At 43.0% G+C, this 13,308-nt stretch overlaps 1 protein-coding gene across 1 annotated transcript; it reads right to left on the bottom strand.

Annotated features, from left to right (window-relative positions):
• Window positions 1-576: 576 nt before the first annotated feature.
• On the bottom strand, window positions 577-2,333 carry pdyn (prodynorphin). Its single transcript, XM_034537831.1, has 3 exons — window positions 2,256-2,333; window positions 1,756-1,892; window positions 577-1,134 (listed from the first exon to the last, which is right to left on the bottom strand). Exons 2-3 carry the CDS (start codon window positions 1,876-1,878, stop codon window positions 577-579), a joined length of 681 nt encoding a protein of 226 aa, XP_034393722.1. The 5' UTR covers window positions 1,879-1,892; window positions 2,256-2,333.
• Window positions 2,334-13,308: the final 10,975 nt, after the last annotated feature.

Genomic DNA, 13,308 nt, shown 5'->3' with positions numbered 1-13,308 from the left:
TATCGTTTTATTCTTGAAGGAAATTTGTCTAAAATATCCGTTGTTAAAGTATTCTAGATACATTTGGCACAAAGCAGACGTCTCGTTTTTTCTAAAATGTCACCTTTTTAATGAAGAAACCACTTAATATAAAACAAATTTAGGGTTAAAGTATAGGTATTTAAAAAATGTCACTCGCAGTGTATTGACGTATGCCGAATGTAAGTAAGTAATATTAATAATTATTATTTAATTGAAGTCGCGTCGGCATCAGTCTGTCGATGAGGACACAATGAAATGATATCATATGCTGAAGGTCCTTTTAGAGTCGTCGGGCAAACAGGAAAGTGCTTTAATTCATGGTTTTATTAAACAAGCATCATTTATTGACAGACGATGATTCCAATAACACAGAATTATTTTCACACATAAAGCATAGAGGCAGGACACGTGCTGATGAATAGAGGCGCTTCAAGTGAACCCGCACAAGTTCTTAGTTTCTCTCGTTCAGACTTCCTCTGGTTTCTCCACACGCTTCAGATTTGAGCTTATTGAATATCGGAAGCCCAAGAGCCCCGCACCCCCTGCGGAGCTCACCTATAAACTCAAGTCATCCTGGTAAAACGGCTCCTCGGCCGAGCGCACGGTCACTTTGAAGTGGCGGCGCAGAAAGCCTCCGTAACGCTTGTCCCACTTCAGGTTGTTCAGCTTCGGTCGGATCCGCCTCATGAAGCCCCCGTAGCGCTTCTGCAGCTCCTCGGGCTCTTGGCTCTCCGCCTCCGCGGAGCTACTCCTCTTTGATTTGGGCCCGAATTTGCGTAAAAAGCCGCCGTAACGCTTCGCGTAACCGCGGAGCGCCGCCTGGTCCTCCGCGTCGTCGTCGTCGTCCGGCGGCGCCTCCGCGTCCCTCTCCTCCAGCCTCTTCAGCAAGTCCTCGTACTTGTCGGGCGGCGGCCCGGCTTTCAGGACGTAGTTGTCGCGCCACGGAGAGGCGAACAGTTTCTTGTTCTTGTCGATCCTCTTGATGAAGCCGCCGTAGCGCTTCACCAGGTCCGCCCGCTGGCTCTCCTCCTCCGCCGCCGCTTCGTCCTGGCTGTAGTCCGCCGGAGCCAGCTCGCAGCTCTCCAGCTGCCCATCACACTCCGCGCTGCACGACTGCGGGACACAGAGAGGGAGAGGGCGTGAGACCAATATCGCACACACACACACACACACACACACACACACACGCACACGCACACGCACACGCACACACACACACACACACGGGGAGATGCGTGGCGCTAAAAGTCATTTTTACACCTTTTTCTTTTCTGAATATGAGGTTTTGGCCTCAGTTTGAGCAACTTTGACCGCTATCTGAACCCCAGTTTCCTCCTTACATTTCCCCTTAAGTACACTTAAGTTCCCTAAGTGCTAACACCACACAATCTGCTTGTCCAAAGCAGTGCAAGGTTTAAACCTAAGATTTTACGCAATTGCAGGACTATTGGGCACTACATTCATTCACACTGACACATTGGGCATCTTTAACTTTAGGATTAAGGAAATTGGGAAATATATAACAATCCAGTGAATTTGCTGGAGAGACAAACATGTGCCAATTTAAACGTGGATCAAGTCCTAAATGAACCCAATTCCAATTTAGGAGTCCGTTGCCTATCATTTAAAACTGAATAAAATAAAATGCAATAAAAGCACAATAAATTCTCCAAACAGCAGCAGGTTTTTTTCCATCTCCTCTCTCTCTCCGTGTTAAGGGGTCTCCGGTCTTACCAGGCTGCTGAAGGCGGCGTCGGGGCCGACGATCTGCTGCACGCATTTCTCGCACTGCAAGGAGCAATCTGCGCGGATGGAGGGCGGCAAGCTCAGCATCAGCACCAGGACATACCACTCCATTCTTCACCAGGTCCCTGCACACGCAAACACACAATAAACCACACGAACAACAAAACAGCACAGGCGCACAGTGCGTTTAGGTGAGGCTCACAATTGGACCGGCTTGGTTTTGAGGAGTCACAGAATGTAGAAATAACTTAACTTGTAGAAAATAACTTGCTTCTTAAAACCCCTCTTAATTGAGTCAGTTTGGATAATAGCTTGTTAAAACACACGATGTCATTGATCAAGTGGACCTGTGCGCAGTGCGTAATGGCGCACAGGAGCCACGTCTTTCTGTCAGCACTTTGTTACCAAAGAAGAGAAACATGAAGTGTGTCTTCACTCCAGAAAGCACAGTCAAGTAAAGAAACAAGAACAAAGTGTGGAGTCGGTACCTCAGGAGTTGGACAGATACTTCCAGCCGTAGTGAGACTCTCAGAGGCGCATCAAGCATCAAACGTCCGCCCTCTAAGATCTTCGTGTTTCTCCTGCGTGGCTCGTCGCCTTCGCTTTTTATCGCCGGAGACTCGGCGGTGTCACCGCGCGGCTTCTAACAAGGGACCAATGGGAGGGCAATGTGCGGCGTAAATAAGCAACGCCCACACGGAGAAGGTATATAGGAGCGTCGCCCCATCACCATCACCCCGTCTCTCGGGGGACCTCAGTCAAAAAGCTGGTGTGTTTTTAGCAAGACTGAAGCAAATTAACCTCCAGGAGAGACTTACAATTCAATAGAAGCCCCTGTTAGATATGAACACAATGAATGAGATCACGCATTCATCGCTGTCATTTGAACCACATTTAAAAGAAGGACCGGTTTGGCCTTCAGCTCCCATCTTTGTTTTTGGGCCACTTGAGAGTGGAACAAGCTTTGTACACAACAACGACATCGTCACCATATAAAGTTGTTAACTTATAGTTCAGTTCACAAACTGGTCTTTTGACCCACCTGATCATTCATCTGAAATGGTGTTTGTGTCCACCTGATGAATCTAAGTCAATATTCTCTTAACTCTAATTCTTAGGTCTCTAACGATTCCTGAGGGAAACATAAACACTCTGGTGTGTTCACCAGCTCGTGTGTTGTTGAGCAGGTAGCGGCTCTATCACATAGACTGTAAGAAATGGATGTACAGTCCAGGTGACGTCACCCATTGGTTTGTGGACTTCCGTTTTGAAGTCTGGAGGTCGGCATTTCGGCCGTCGCCATCTTGTCACTGAACCCTAAATTGCCCCCCCCCTCAGACATTGCTTAACGATGCGACATCCACTAACTATGACGCATGCTCGCGCTGTAAGCACAATGCTTCCCTGGAACTCAAGAGGTATGCGGACTGTTCTGCTAAACTTGGCCTTGTACCTTTGAATTGCTCCCGAAGCGCAGCTTTATTTGGCACAGCGCCTCATTGTTTGTTGTGATGATGCAACCAGGAGAGTTTCATGTGTTGCTCCAAATGCAAGTGCAAGGTTTTCACCCAACAGCGATTATGATGCACTAACGAGTTCTTAATCCAGAGTGGAGTACGTTGGCGCCTCTCGGCACACCTACACCTACCGCGTCTCATCATTGCATTCGTGTGGTTGGTCGACGCCTTCAGGCCGCTTTGTGTATGAGCAACAAGCGAGGTCAGCGAGCGCTCAGCGTTGGGCTGTGGGAGGGCCCCGGTGAAATGATCCACACATGACAATTGGGGCGTCATCCCATTTCAAGATCGAAGCCTTTCAAAGCTCATTAATAGACCACCAAGGCTACGCTGTAGGGCCTCTTTATCTTTGTTTTAGTTGACCAATGAACATCAATCTTGGGCGTGCGACTGAGTGGACCTACACCGGTGCAATCCACAAGTGCGTTTCATTCTGGTAGGATAGCAAGTCTTTCGCTTGATTTGATTTTCATATTTCTTATTCCACAATAAGAAATAATTTCTTTGTTTGCCTATGTTTACAATGGCATTACACTGTGATATGATTCTATTTGTATCTCTCTGTAACTACCATGACAACTGTGTTCGACATGTCATCACTTACTACGCTGTGACGGTGCTTTGTTCCTCTAGTTCGTAGAAGGTGCTGTTGTGCAATACTCAGTGGGCTGACACCTTCCACAATTAAAATACATCCTTTCAACACAAGGAACACCCACACAGCCCAACTGCAGTATTCACACGCTGGTGGCGGGGCTATAGCATGAGGATTTAAGTCACCAATACAGTCACTCTGTCATTACGTCTAACAATTTGGACCATAGCAAGATAGAACCAATGTAATGGATTTTAGTATTGACCAATCACGTTTGAGCAGGCTTTGCTAAGTGCACTTAAACAGTCTGTGTGTAGAGAAAAGGAGGTGGAGTGACGGAAGACGAATCCTAACCTTTTTTGACAAAATCCCACTTTTATTACAGACAAAATATAATGGACAGATTGTCATTTGTCCAGCATTTCCTTTTTCTTTTGGGTAATCCTGATTCTACTTTGGATTTTCTTTCTTTTCTTTTTTTTCTTCTTTTACTTGACACAAAAAGTGCTGGAAAAAATAACTGTTCTTGTTCTTTTTTTATTTGTTAAGCATCATGTCATCCTGACAGAAGTTTTAGCTGAACAGACTTGTACTTTATGCCGGGATTTTCGTACCTAGCGGCAACCTCTGGCACTGCAGTTCCCTGAATGGCCACTTGAGGCTGGGTCCAAAAGAGAGTTAAATCCCCATAGAGGCCCATGGTAAAATGCCCGATTTTACAAAAGAAAGTTTTACAGATTGGTACAACAAATTGCTTTTGTCTCAACAGCTAATTTCCCTGTTCATGGAAATTGTACAGAGGGCGAACACCCATTTAATTGTATTAAGTGACAGGTCGCTATACCCCGTCTTTGTACAGGGCTCAGCTCTACTGAAAGAATCAGCTGTTCATTTATTTTCTGGTAAGTATTACAAACGAGTCAGAAAATTGGCCACACAATTATAATCACACTGAATTTATGGCTGCACCTTGATAACCAAGCTAGCTAACGATTGGCAACGTTAGCTGCTAACCAACTCAAAGTATGGTCTCTTCTGGTTCAGCTAAAAAAAACGTGATGGCTAAAATGCTGCACCTGAGGCTTCAAAATGGTAGTCCAGCAAAGAATAGGTGACGTGATGGTGACTGTACATCTTGTACACTCGTATATACATTCTAGGACTTTGATATCTATATACTAATGCATTTATCGAAATAACCAATAATGCCAAGGGCGTAGGTTTGCATATGAATGATATGGACATGTTTTCCCAATATTTTGGAAGGACAGAATTGTCCCCACTAAGAATTGAGCAAACTTCTCATATAACGTTCCCATTATCTTCTATTGCACACGCACAGAGAGAAAGAGAAAGGTGCTTCTGGTGTGATCCTCCATAGTCTGTTATGAGATCCCAGAGGTCAGGACCTCGGTTATTATTTCCTAAAAAGTCCACCGTCTTCCTGCATCTGAATGACGTGAAACCGCTTCAAACTGACAGCTATCAATAAGACCGCTATCTGTGGTGATGAGGTCACTGGACACGCATGCGTGTGACAGCACGTCTACAGTCACTGCAGCCATGTTACACAAAAACTATATGAAGGCTAAAATCCTACTTTGTGAAATTTGCACGGTATTTGTAAGATGATATCTCAAACTATTGGCGCTCTGTTATGCCATCCTTAATGCTATTTGACATTATTTTTTTTACAAAAAACGATGCTGAGAATGTCATCAGCTGACCTCTCCTCTGAGCTCCAGAATGTGAGGGTGAGAACGTACAGATTGAACTATTCAGCAGAATCTGATTAAAGATTCGAGTTGGCTTATATCTTCTATATTTTACAATTGAAAGGTGCAGTTACGCTCATTCACACAAATAACACTCTTGGTTTGAATGTTTATGATCATGTGGATCTAGTCTGCACTTTATCAGTGATGGTAAAGTTCACATTTGAAAGCAGTACAGAGTGCCTGTGAGTCTTACTGCATTATGTTCCATTATATTTTAATATTTTTGAATTGTCGCCTGGTGCCTCAATTTAGTGCCTCATACCCCTCTGCTTTTTGAGGTGGGTGTGATGGTGGAGGCAGCTGCTGCAGCGGATGACATTGACATGAAGGCAGCAGCAGAGCAACAGCCACACGTGTCGGGTTATAACGTCCAGACTGGAAACCTTCATAATTGGATGTCAAGGAGTCAACTGGTTGCACGGCCGACGAAGAGATGAGAGAACATGATGTGAAGTGCCCTCTCTGAACTAATGCTGAGCTGCATGAAAGAAGAAAAAACACACACTAATAACCAAAGAGAGAAATCCATTGCAGTGTTTGCACCAAATGCAACATTTGATGACCAAATCATTCTTCAGGTCTGCTATGTATTTTAATATTAAAAAAGTAATGGAGGGGCATCATTCATTGACTTAGAAATTAATAATTTAATTACATATTCAATGTAGTGCTCTAGTTTTGTCTGAATCTTGGGTCCTTAGGCTTAGAGCAAAAAAAAACAAACGAGGTGGAATCACGTAACTCGTGGCTGCCGGCCTTGTGTTCAGGACACCTTGTGCACTACAAAGCTCTGTGTGTTTCCTTTATTCATATAGAAATGTGCTGAAGATGCTCTGTGTGTTTGTGTGTTTTCTTTTTCTCGTCTGCGGCCCGCTCCAAGTGCTCGACCTCGAACTGTTTGAATGTCACGTTATCTCCTTGTTAATGAGCTTCCCAAGCAACCTGGAGTGGGATGTCTCTTTGTGGTGCTTCCACTTTTCTTTCATCGTTGTCTCGATCTGACCCTCTGCGTAGCGTTGACTTATTGGCTCTTCCTGTGTTAGACTTTACACACATATCCTTTTTCATCCATTGACCATTCACCTGGATGGCGATGGTTAAATGTGTCCTCCAGGTCACGCTGTGTAGGCGTTCAGACCAACAGACAGGCGAATTGCAGATATGGCCCTGGGCAACGTACAGTTTGACCCCTTTTGACCCCCCATCCAAAAGCACAACGTAACATGTGTGAGCATGTGCAGTGGACACACCGAACTAGAAAAGGCAGTGCATCAGTGAATAAACCTATCGTGCACAAAGGCTCTGTTTGACGTTGCTATTGACAACCACAAAGACCTAAAAGAGACACATTATGACCACAAAGTGACATAAATTGCCCAAAGTTTAAATGATGTATAGATGCTAAACAACCAATAAGGGATACATTGACCAGATGACATGCAAAACCAAGCAAACAAGGCTTTCAGTCCAAGTCTCTTGCAACAGGTGTACTGTACAGTACACCTGTAACAGCAGCAGCCTGCACAGAAAAATAAAGGCCCCCTCACTTCCTGTTGTTCCACAAGCTTAATGGAGAGGTATGGAATGGATGAATAGTCCCATTAATAGTCACTGGCGGTGACCCGAAACTGGCAAAGTGGAAGTAGTGAATGAATACAGTGTTTCTATCAAAGAGCAATACTTCAGAGCTGTCAATGACGAGTGTGACATCAGTCTGTTGTTGTACTGACGGGATTATTGCTGTGGAAATGCAGCCGGCGGGTTGGTTCTCACTCAAATATGATGAAATATAAAACAGAGCAATAAAAGCCTGCTTCAAATAAAGATAATGAAGAAAATGAAATATCCTCAATGTTACGCAGCTCGCTTATTGTATTGTTGGCTACTTACAGATACCGAGGAGTAAGTGAAAGTCGCCGTGACGCTACCGATTTGCAATGACCTTTAAACTATCAATGCATTCTTCAAACCACGTCGTCGGCGCTGTTAGCAACACGCCCACGTCGCCGCAGCTCCTTGAGTGTGTGTGTTTTAAAGACGGTGCTATTTTTGGTGCGAACGCCTAACCTTGATGAAGCGTGAATCACATTCAGAACAAAAGCAAACAACTCTTCACTTTCAGCTCTCTTGTTATCATCCAGGAAAGGGGGGGGTGGGGGGGTCCACGAGCACCTCAGGGGTCCAGATGGAGGGATGGCCCGACTCCGTCTCCAGGGAGGGACGGAGCAGATGGGTACAACCCGAGTTTTAGGACCAACTTCCCAGTTTGAATGTCATTCACAGTTTTTGTTATCGGTCAAAGTAGAAGATGATTGACAAATAAGTGAAGTTTTTCTTGCGTGTGATCAGCCGCAGCCAATATGGCCAATCTAATACTCATTTCTCACCAAAATAATCACGAATGACCCGCTGGAGACCGGCGGTAGACTCCACTCAGCAGGAGAGGAGCTCTTTCTGGAATCTTCTGGTGTTTCACGTTCGACGTCACAAACGAGCCACAAAACCGGGTTAGCAAACAGAGGAAATGAGACGGTGGTGACTTCTTTTACATTTTTATATCTGTTACTTTTCAGTCTCTCTTCCAAGCTCTCAAACCAGAGTTGTGATCGTTGGACTAGAAAAGACGGTTTATTTTGTTTGTGTGTGTTTTACAATGATCACCAAGGGATTAAATGACTGTTTCTGATCCTAATCTCTGTCGATTTCATTTATATTAAATTCCCTTTAACGGGTGTTAAATATAGCATCGCATCGTGTTGATTGGATCGGGAGCCGATAAAGAAGTTATGATTGCAGATTGTAAACTCTCCCACTGAAGGAAAAGGAAAAGGAAGTGTGTGTTAGTGCTTTTTGTGTCCAGTGGGAAAGGGGCGATAGAGAATCATCCGTCAAAAGAGATCTGCAGGGATCAAGGACGTTTTGTACAGCCCTTTAAATATTGAATCAGCCAACATTAATCTCGTTTAAATCACCTAGCATGCACACTCCCCTCCTCTGGGATTGTACTGATTAGTAAAATACAAGACTTTAATTATGTACTTAGGGATCACTTAGATAGTCCATGCTAAACTTATAGCTACGCTATATACTGTGTTAGTATCTAAGCCTGATAAGTGCGTCTGAAATACATTTCCATTAAAAACACATCAGTGAGCCACTCTGTTGCACTGGTTGACGTGTTCCTTCACCACCATGAACACACATGCTGTAGTTTATTGTGACTCGAATCACATGATCCCGCTGCCACAGATACTCACTAAAGCACCAAATGTGGATTAATCCAGCGGTGAAAATAGTCCCCAACAAATGCATAATTTCCTCTTGTTTGACTAACGTTTGATAAAAACTATAGTGATCGATTGTTTTAAGAGAATCACTGAAAATGCAACTATATATGTATGTGGTGTTTAATGTCTCCATGTAGAGACCAATGGTTTTGCTCTTTAGGTGGGATTTACAGTCAATAATATAAACATTAAAAAAAAATAGCACATGTCCTTTAATACAAAGATGGATGATAGTAATCTCCTCAGCTCAGAGTAAAACAGAGGGTAAGATATCGGCTGAAGGAGACCTTCACTGTTATTAGTGGTGGTTCCCTGATGACTTACACAACTTTCGACGCGACATGATTAGATGCAAAGTCATGACTAGACTTGAATTGGCGTCGGACGGAGTGAAATTTGCTTAATTCACATCCTTTGTGTATTCACACAAGATGAAATATGTAATATAGAGCAAGGAACTTGAGTGACACTGTCGGACGTTGTTGACTCAGAATTGGAGGGAATATATTGTAGCAGCCTGTGGTCACCCACAGTTCTACGACAGTACCTCATATTGGTCCAGAGACCGGATTAAACTGTGACTACGTACAAATCTATGTGTATGTGAATTGCTGCGTCTGGATTATGTTATTTTGATTGTTGATGGAGCAGCTAAATTGATCGAACCAAACACCATTCAGAGTGTTTGCTGTAGGACAACATCATAATTTAGTTACCTTGGCAACGTTTCCATCTGTTTATTGCAATTCAATCACAGCAAACCTGTTTATTATGAGTGCATACACAGCTGTAGTAAACCAGCCGATGTGTGGCTTGCTAGATAAAGTGACTACAGCTCGGTGAAATATTCCCAGGAGGCCTGCGGATGATGTCATGAACCCAGACCTGGTGGCATTTGGTTTGCCGACGTCTCTGGGACTTTTCACAACAACACAAAAGGGGCAATATTGGCATATATCTTGGGCTGGTGTTATACATTTACACTCGTCATATCGTTTCACTGTATTTGTATCTTCAGTGTTTACCTTCCAGGCAGATGACACAGTGAAGAGGAGGATCTCTGATCAGCAGCCACCTGAAACAGCTTCCAGTCCAGCAAACCAAATAAGACCCGATGTCTGTGCTCACCTCCCGAAGGACGAGGCTGTGTTTGTTTCTGCTCTATGTTCAATAAATGATTAATCCACTCCTCTCACTCACACACACACACACACACACACACACACACACACACACACACGCACACACAAGGTTTGACCGATATTTCTTTATTGACAGATGGGTCAAAAACATCCCATATGATCGTGGCTGAAACACCAAACTTCGTTCAGATTTTCATGGTGGCTCCTGATTGGTTGACACCCCATGCCAAGAAATATCTGGGGAGGACATGTTCTTCCCAATTGGGCATCTTTAACATTGATTGTCAAAAATTAGCTTCAATGGCAAAGTGTTGGCCTGGTTTGTCAACCTTTTTCTCATTTCTTTTAAACATTCATATTATTTTCTGTCTAAAACTGACCTTTCTTGAACCAACCTGGCAGAACAGTTGCTAGAAGAGTACTTGACCAGGCTGGTCAACGGCCAAACGCTAGATGAACACTTTTCTGAAAAGTTTGTCCATTTAGGATTACAGGACTGTCTGTGGTAACCTTACAAATGTGTGATTACGGGAATGTGTTATGAACCAAAAAATATAAGCTTACTGCTGTTTTGAAGCCTCGAGGTCGACATCTTGGATTACGGTCGTCGCCCTGTTTGTTTTTTATGCAGCAAATGAACAGAAGTTATCATATTTGATATGCGAAGGAGCATTATGTCTTGGCTGGGCTTACTTCCTCAAGTCTCCGGCTGACAACAAGACTTCAGGAAGTTATTGATCTATGCATGGACATCACTGACATTATGATCAAAACATCCAAAACTACAAATCCTTATACAAAAATACAGATACCTGCTCTGATAATGCAAAACTTACAGAGTTCTTAAATCCTATAAAATTAACTGAACTGACAGAATCAGCAGCCAAGGAATTAGAGAAGCCTATTGAGGAATGGGAGATCAAACAGGTGATCTCAACACTCAAAAATAATAAAAGCCCAGGACCGGATGGATATATTAATGAATTTTATAAAACCTTCAAGGATATGTTATCACCACTGTTGCTGAAAGCATACCACCATGCATTAGAATCTAAAACCATGGCACCATCTTGGGCTGAGGCAACTATAGTGGTAATTCATAAAGAAGGAAAAGACCCCACAGAGTGCCAATCATATAGACCGATATCACTGCTGAATGGGGACCTGCGCATTCTAACAGCAATCCTAGCAAGAAGAGTCAATCATATAATCCCTAAAATCATCCATCCTGATCAGACGGGATTTATCACTGGAAGATACTATGGTAATAACTTACGACGCTTATTAAACATAATATCCCATCAAAAAGAAGAGAAAGTAGAAGCTATGATTTTGTCTCTAGATGCTCAAAAAGCATTTGACCGGGTATCGTGGCATTATCTATTTCAAACACTAAAAAGATTCAAATTTGGCCCCAACTTCTTGAATTGGATACAAACACTATATTCGTCACCACAAGCAGCTGTTAAAGTGAATGGATATAGATCACAAAGATTCACATTGGAACGCGGCTGCAGACAAGGCTGCCCTTTATCCCCCCTGCTGTTTGCAATTAGTATCGAACCCCTAGCCCAGCTTATCAGAGATGATAATAAAATAAAAGGAACTGTAATACATAAAGAGGATCATAAAATATCCCTGTATGCTGATGATGTATTATTATATCTGACGCAACCTGCATCAACAATACCACATCTAAAGGAACTCATCTCACAGTATGGATACTACTCTGGATATAAGGTAAATGTGGAAAAAACAGAGGCTATGGATATCAATGGAAACATCTCAAGAAATGTAAAACTCCAAAGTGGATTTAAATGGCCAAATGACGGTATAAAGTACCTTGGTATATACATCCCCTCATCGCTACAGAAGTTATATGAGGCCAATTATAGTAGAATGATTCGGTGCATTGACAGTGACCTGGAACGATGGTCTACGCTCCCTTTGTCCCTGCTTGGTCGTGTTGAAAGTATTCGCATGAATGTCCTGCCCAGACTTCTCTACTTATTTCAGATGCTACCTATAGAAATTCCAAAATCTAGTTTTGATAACCTGGATAAAATCATTTCTAAATTTATCTGGCAAAAAAAGCGTCCTAGAATTAGACTTAAAACATTACAGCTCTCTAAACTAAATGGAGGCCTTAAACTCCCAAACTTAAAATATTACTTCTGGGCTGCACAAATGAAACCTCTGATAGTGTGGATTCAGAATGGCACATACACTCGCTGGCTTAATATTGAGAAAAACATATGCCCAGAGCCCTTACAAGTCTTGCCTTTTTCAGATGCGCCCGTAAAAGAAGTGGCAGAGTGGACTAAGATTACTCTTAAAATCTGGAACAAAATACAGACAGCTTTTGGGCTTCCAAAATGTATTTCATTACTAACGAGCATCGGATCTATGAAGACCTTCACACCCAACAATCTGGATACGGGCTTTAGAAAGTGGTCAGACATGGGACTGGCTCACCTGCACCAGTTATTTAATGAGGATAACCTCAAGACATTCGAGCAGCTGAAAAAAGATTTTGATCTTCCCAAAACCGATTTCTACAGGTACCTACAATTAAGAACTTTTCTAACAACACACATAGAGTGGGGAAAGCTTGTGAAACGTACACCCCTAGAAAGGTTTTTAATCGAGATACAGATGGGGAATGAAGATAAGAAAACAATAAGTAAATTATATAGCATATTTCTATCTATGAATCTACATAATTCCCAACAGATAAAGCAGAGATGGGAAGCGGAAATGAACACGATCATTCCACAGAATAACTGGGAGGAAATGTGCACAGAGGCACACCTAGTTACAAACTCAAACACCTGGAGAGAATTTAAATGGAAAATAATCACCAGATTCTTCAGAACACCAGAAATAGTAGCTAAGATGGGCCAACACATTCCAACCTGTGTTGGCGGAACTGTGGAAGCGCTGCCAATCATACACATATATTCTGGCTATGCCCTAAATGAAATACATACTGGAGTGTAGTCTTTGATGCCCTCAAAGAAATCTTCCAACAGGACATCCAACAAGACCCTACAGTAGCACTATTGGGAGCGATACCTGAAGGCCTGGATGGGAGGGCCAAAAAATACCTCCTAAACATATTACTCACAGCAGCATTGTAGGGTATAACCATCAGATGGTTAAAACCGGATCCCCCAACATACGACTTATGGATCCAAAAAGTATGGGACATCTATCAAATGG

This window comes from Cyclopterus lumpus, chromosome 7 (assembly GCF_009769545.1).
Source record: "Cyclopterus lumpus isolate fCycLum1 chromosome 7, fCycLum1.pri, whole genome shotgun sequence".
NCBI lineage: Eukaryota > Metazoa > Chordata > Actinopteri > Perciformes > Cyclopteridae > Cyclopterus > Cyclopterus lumpus.
Note: the sequence above shows the minus strand (reverse complement) of the source record. Positions and strands in the feature narration are given on the sequence as shown.

Bases quoted from the DNA above. Each gene is read 5' to 3' on its own strand.
- pdyn (XM_034537831.1), bottom strand. From the start codon at position 1,878: ATGGAGTGGTATGTCCTGGTGCTGATGCTGAGCTTGCCGCCCTCCATC. The intron at 1,135-1,755 runs GTAAGACCGGAG...TGTGTCCCGCAG, and splicing joins ACGCCGCCTTCAGCAGCCTG to TCGTGCAGCGCGGAGTGTGA.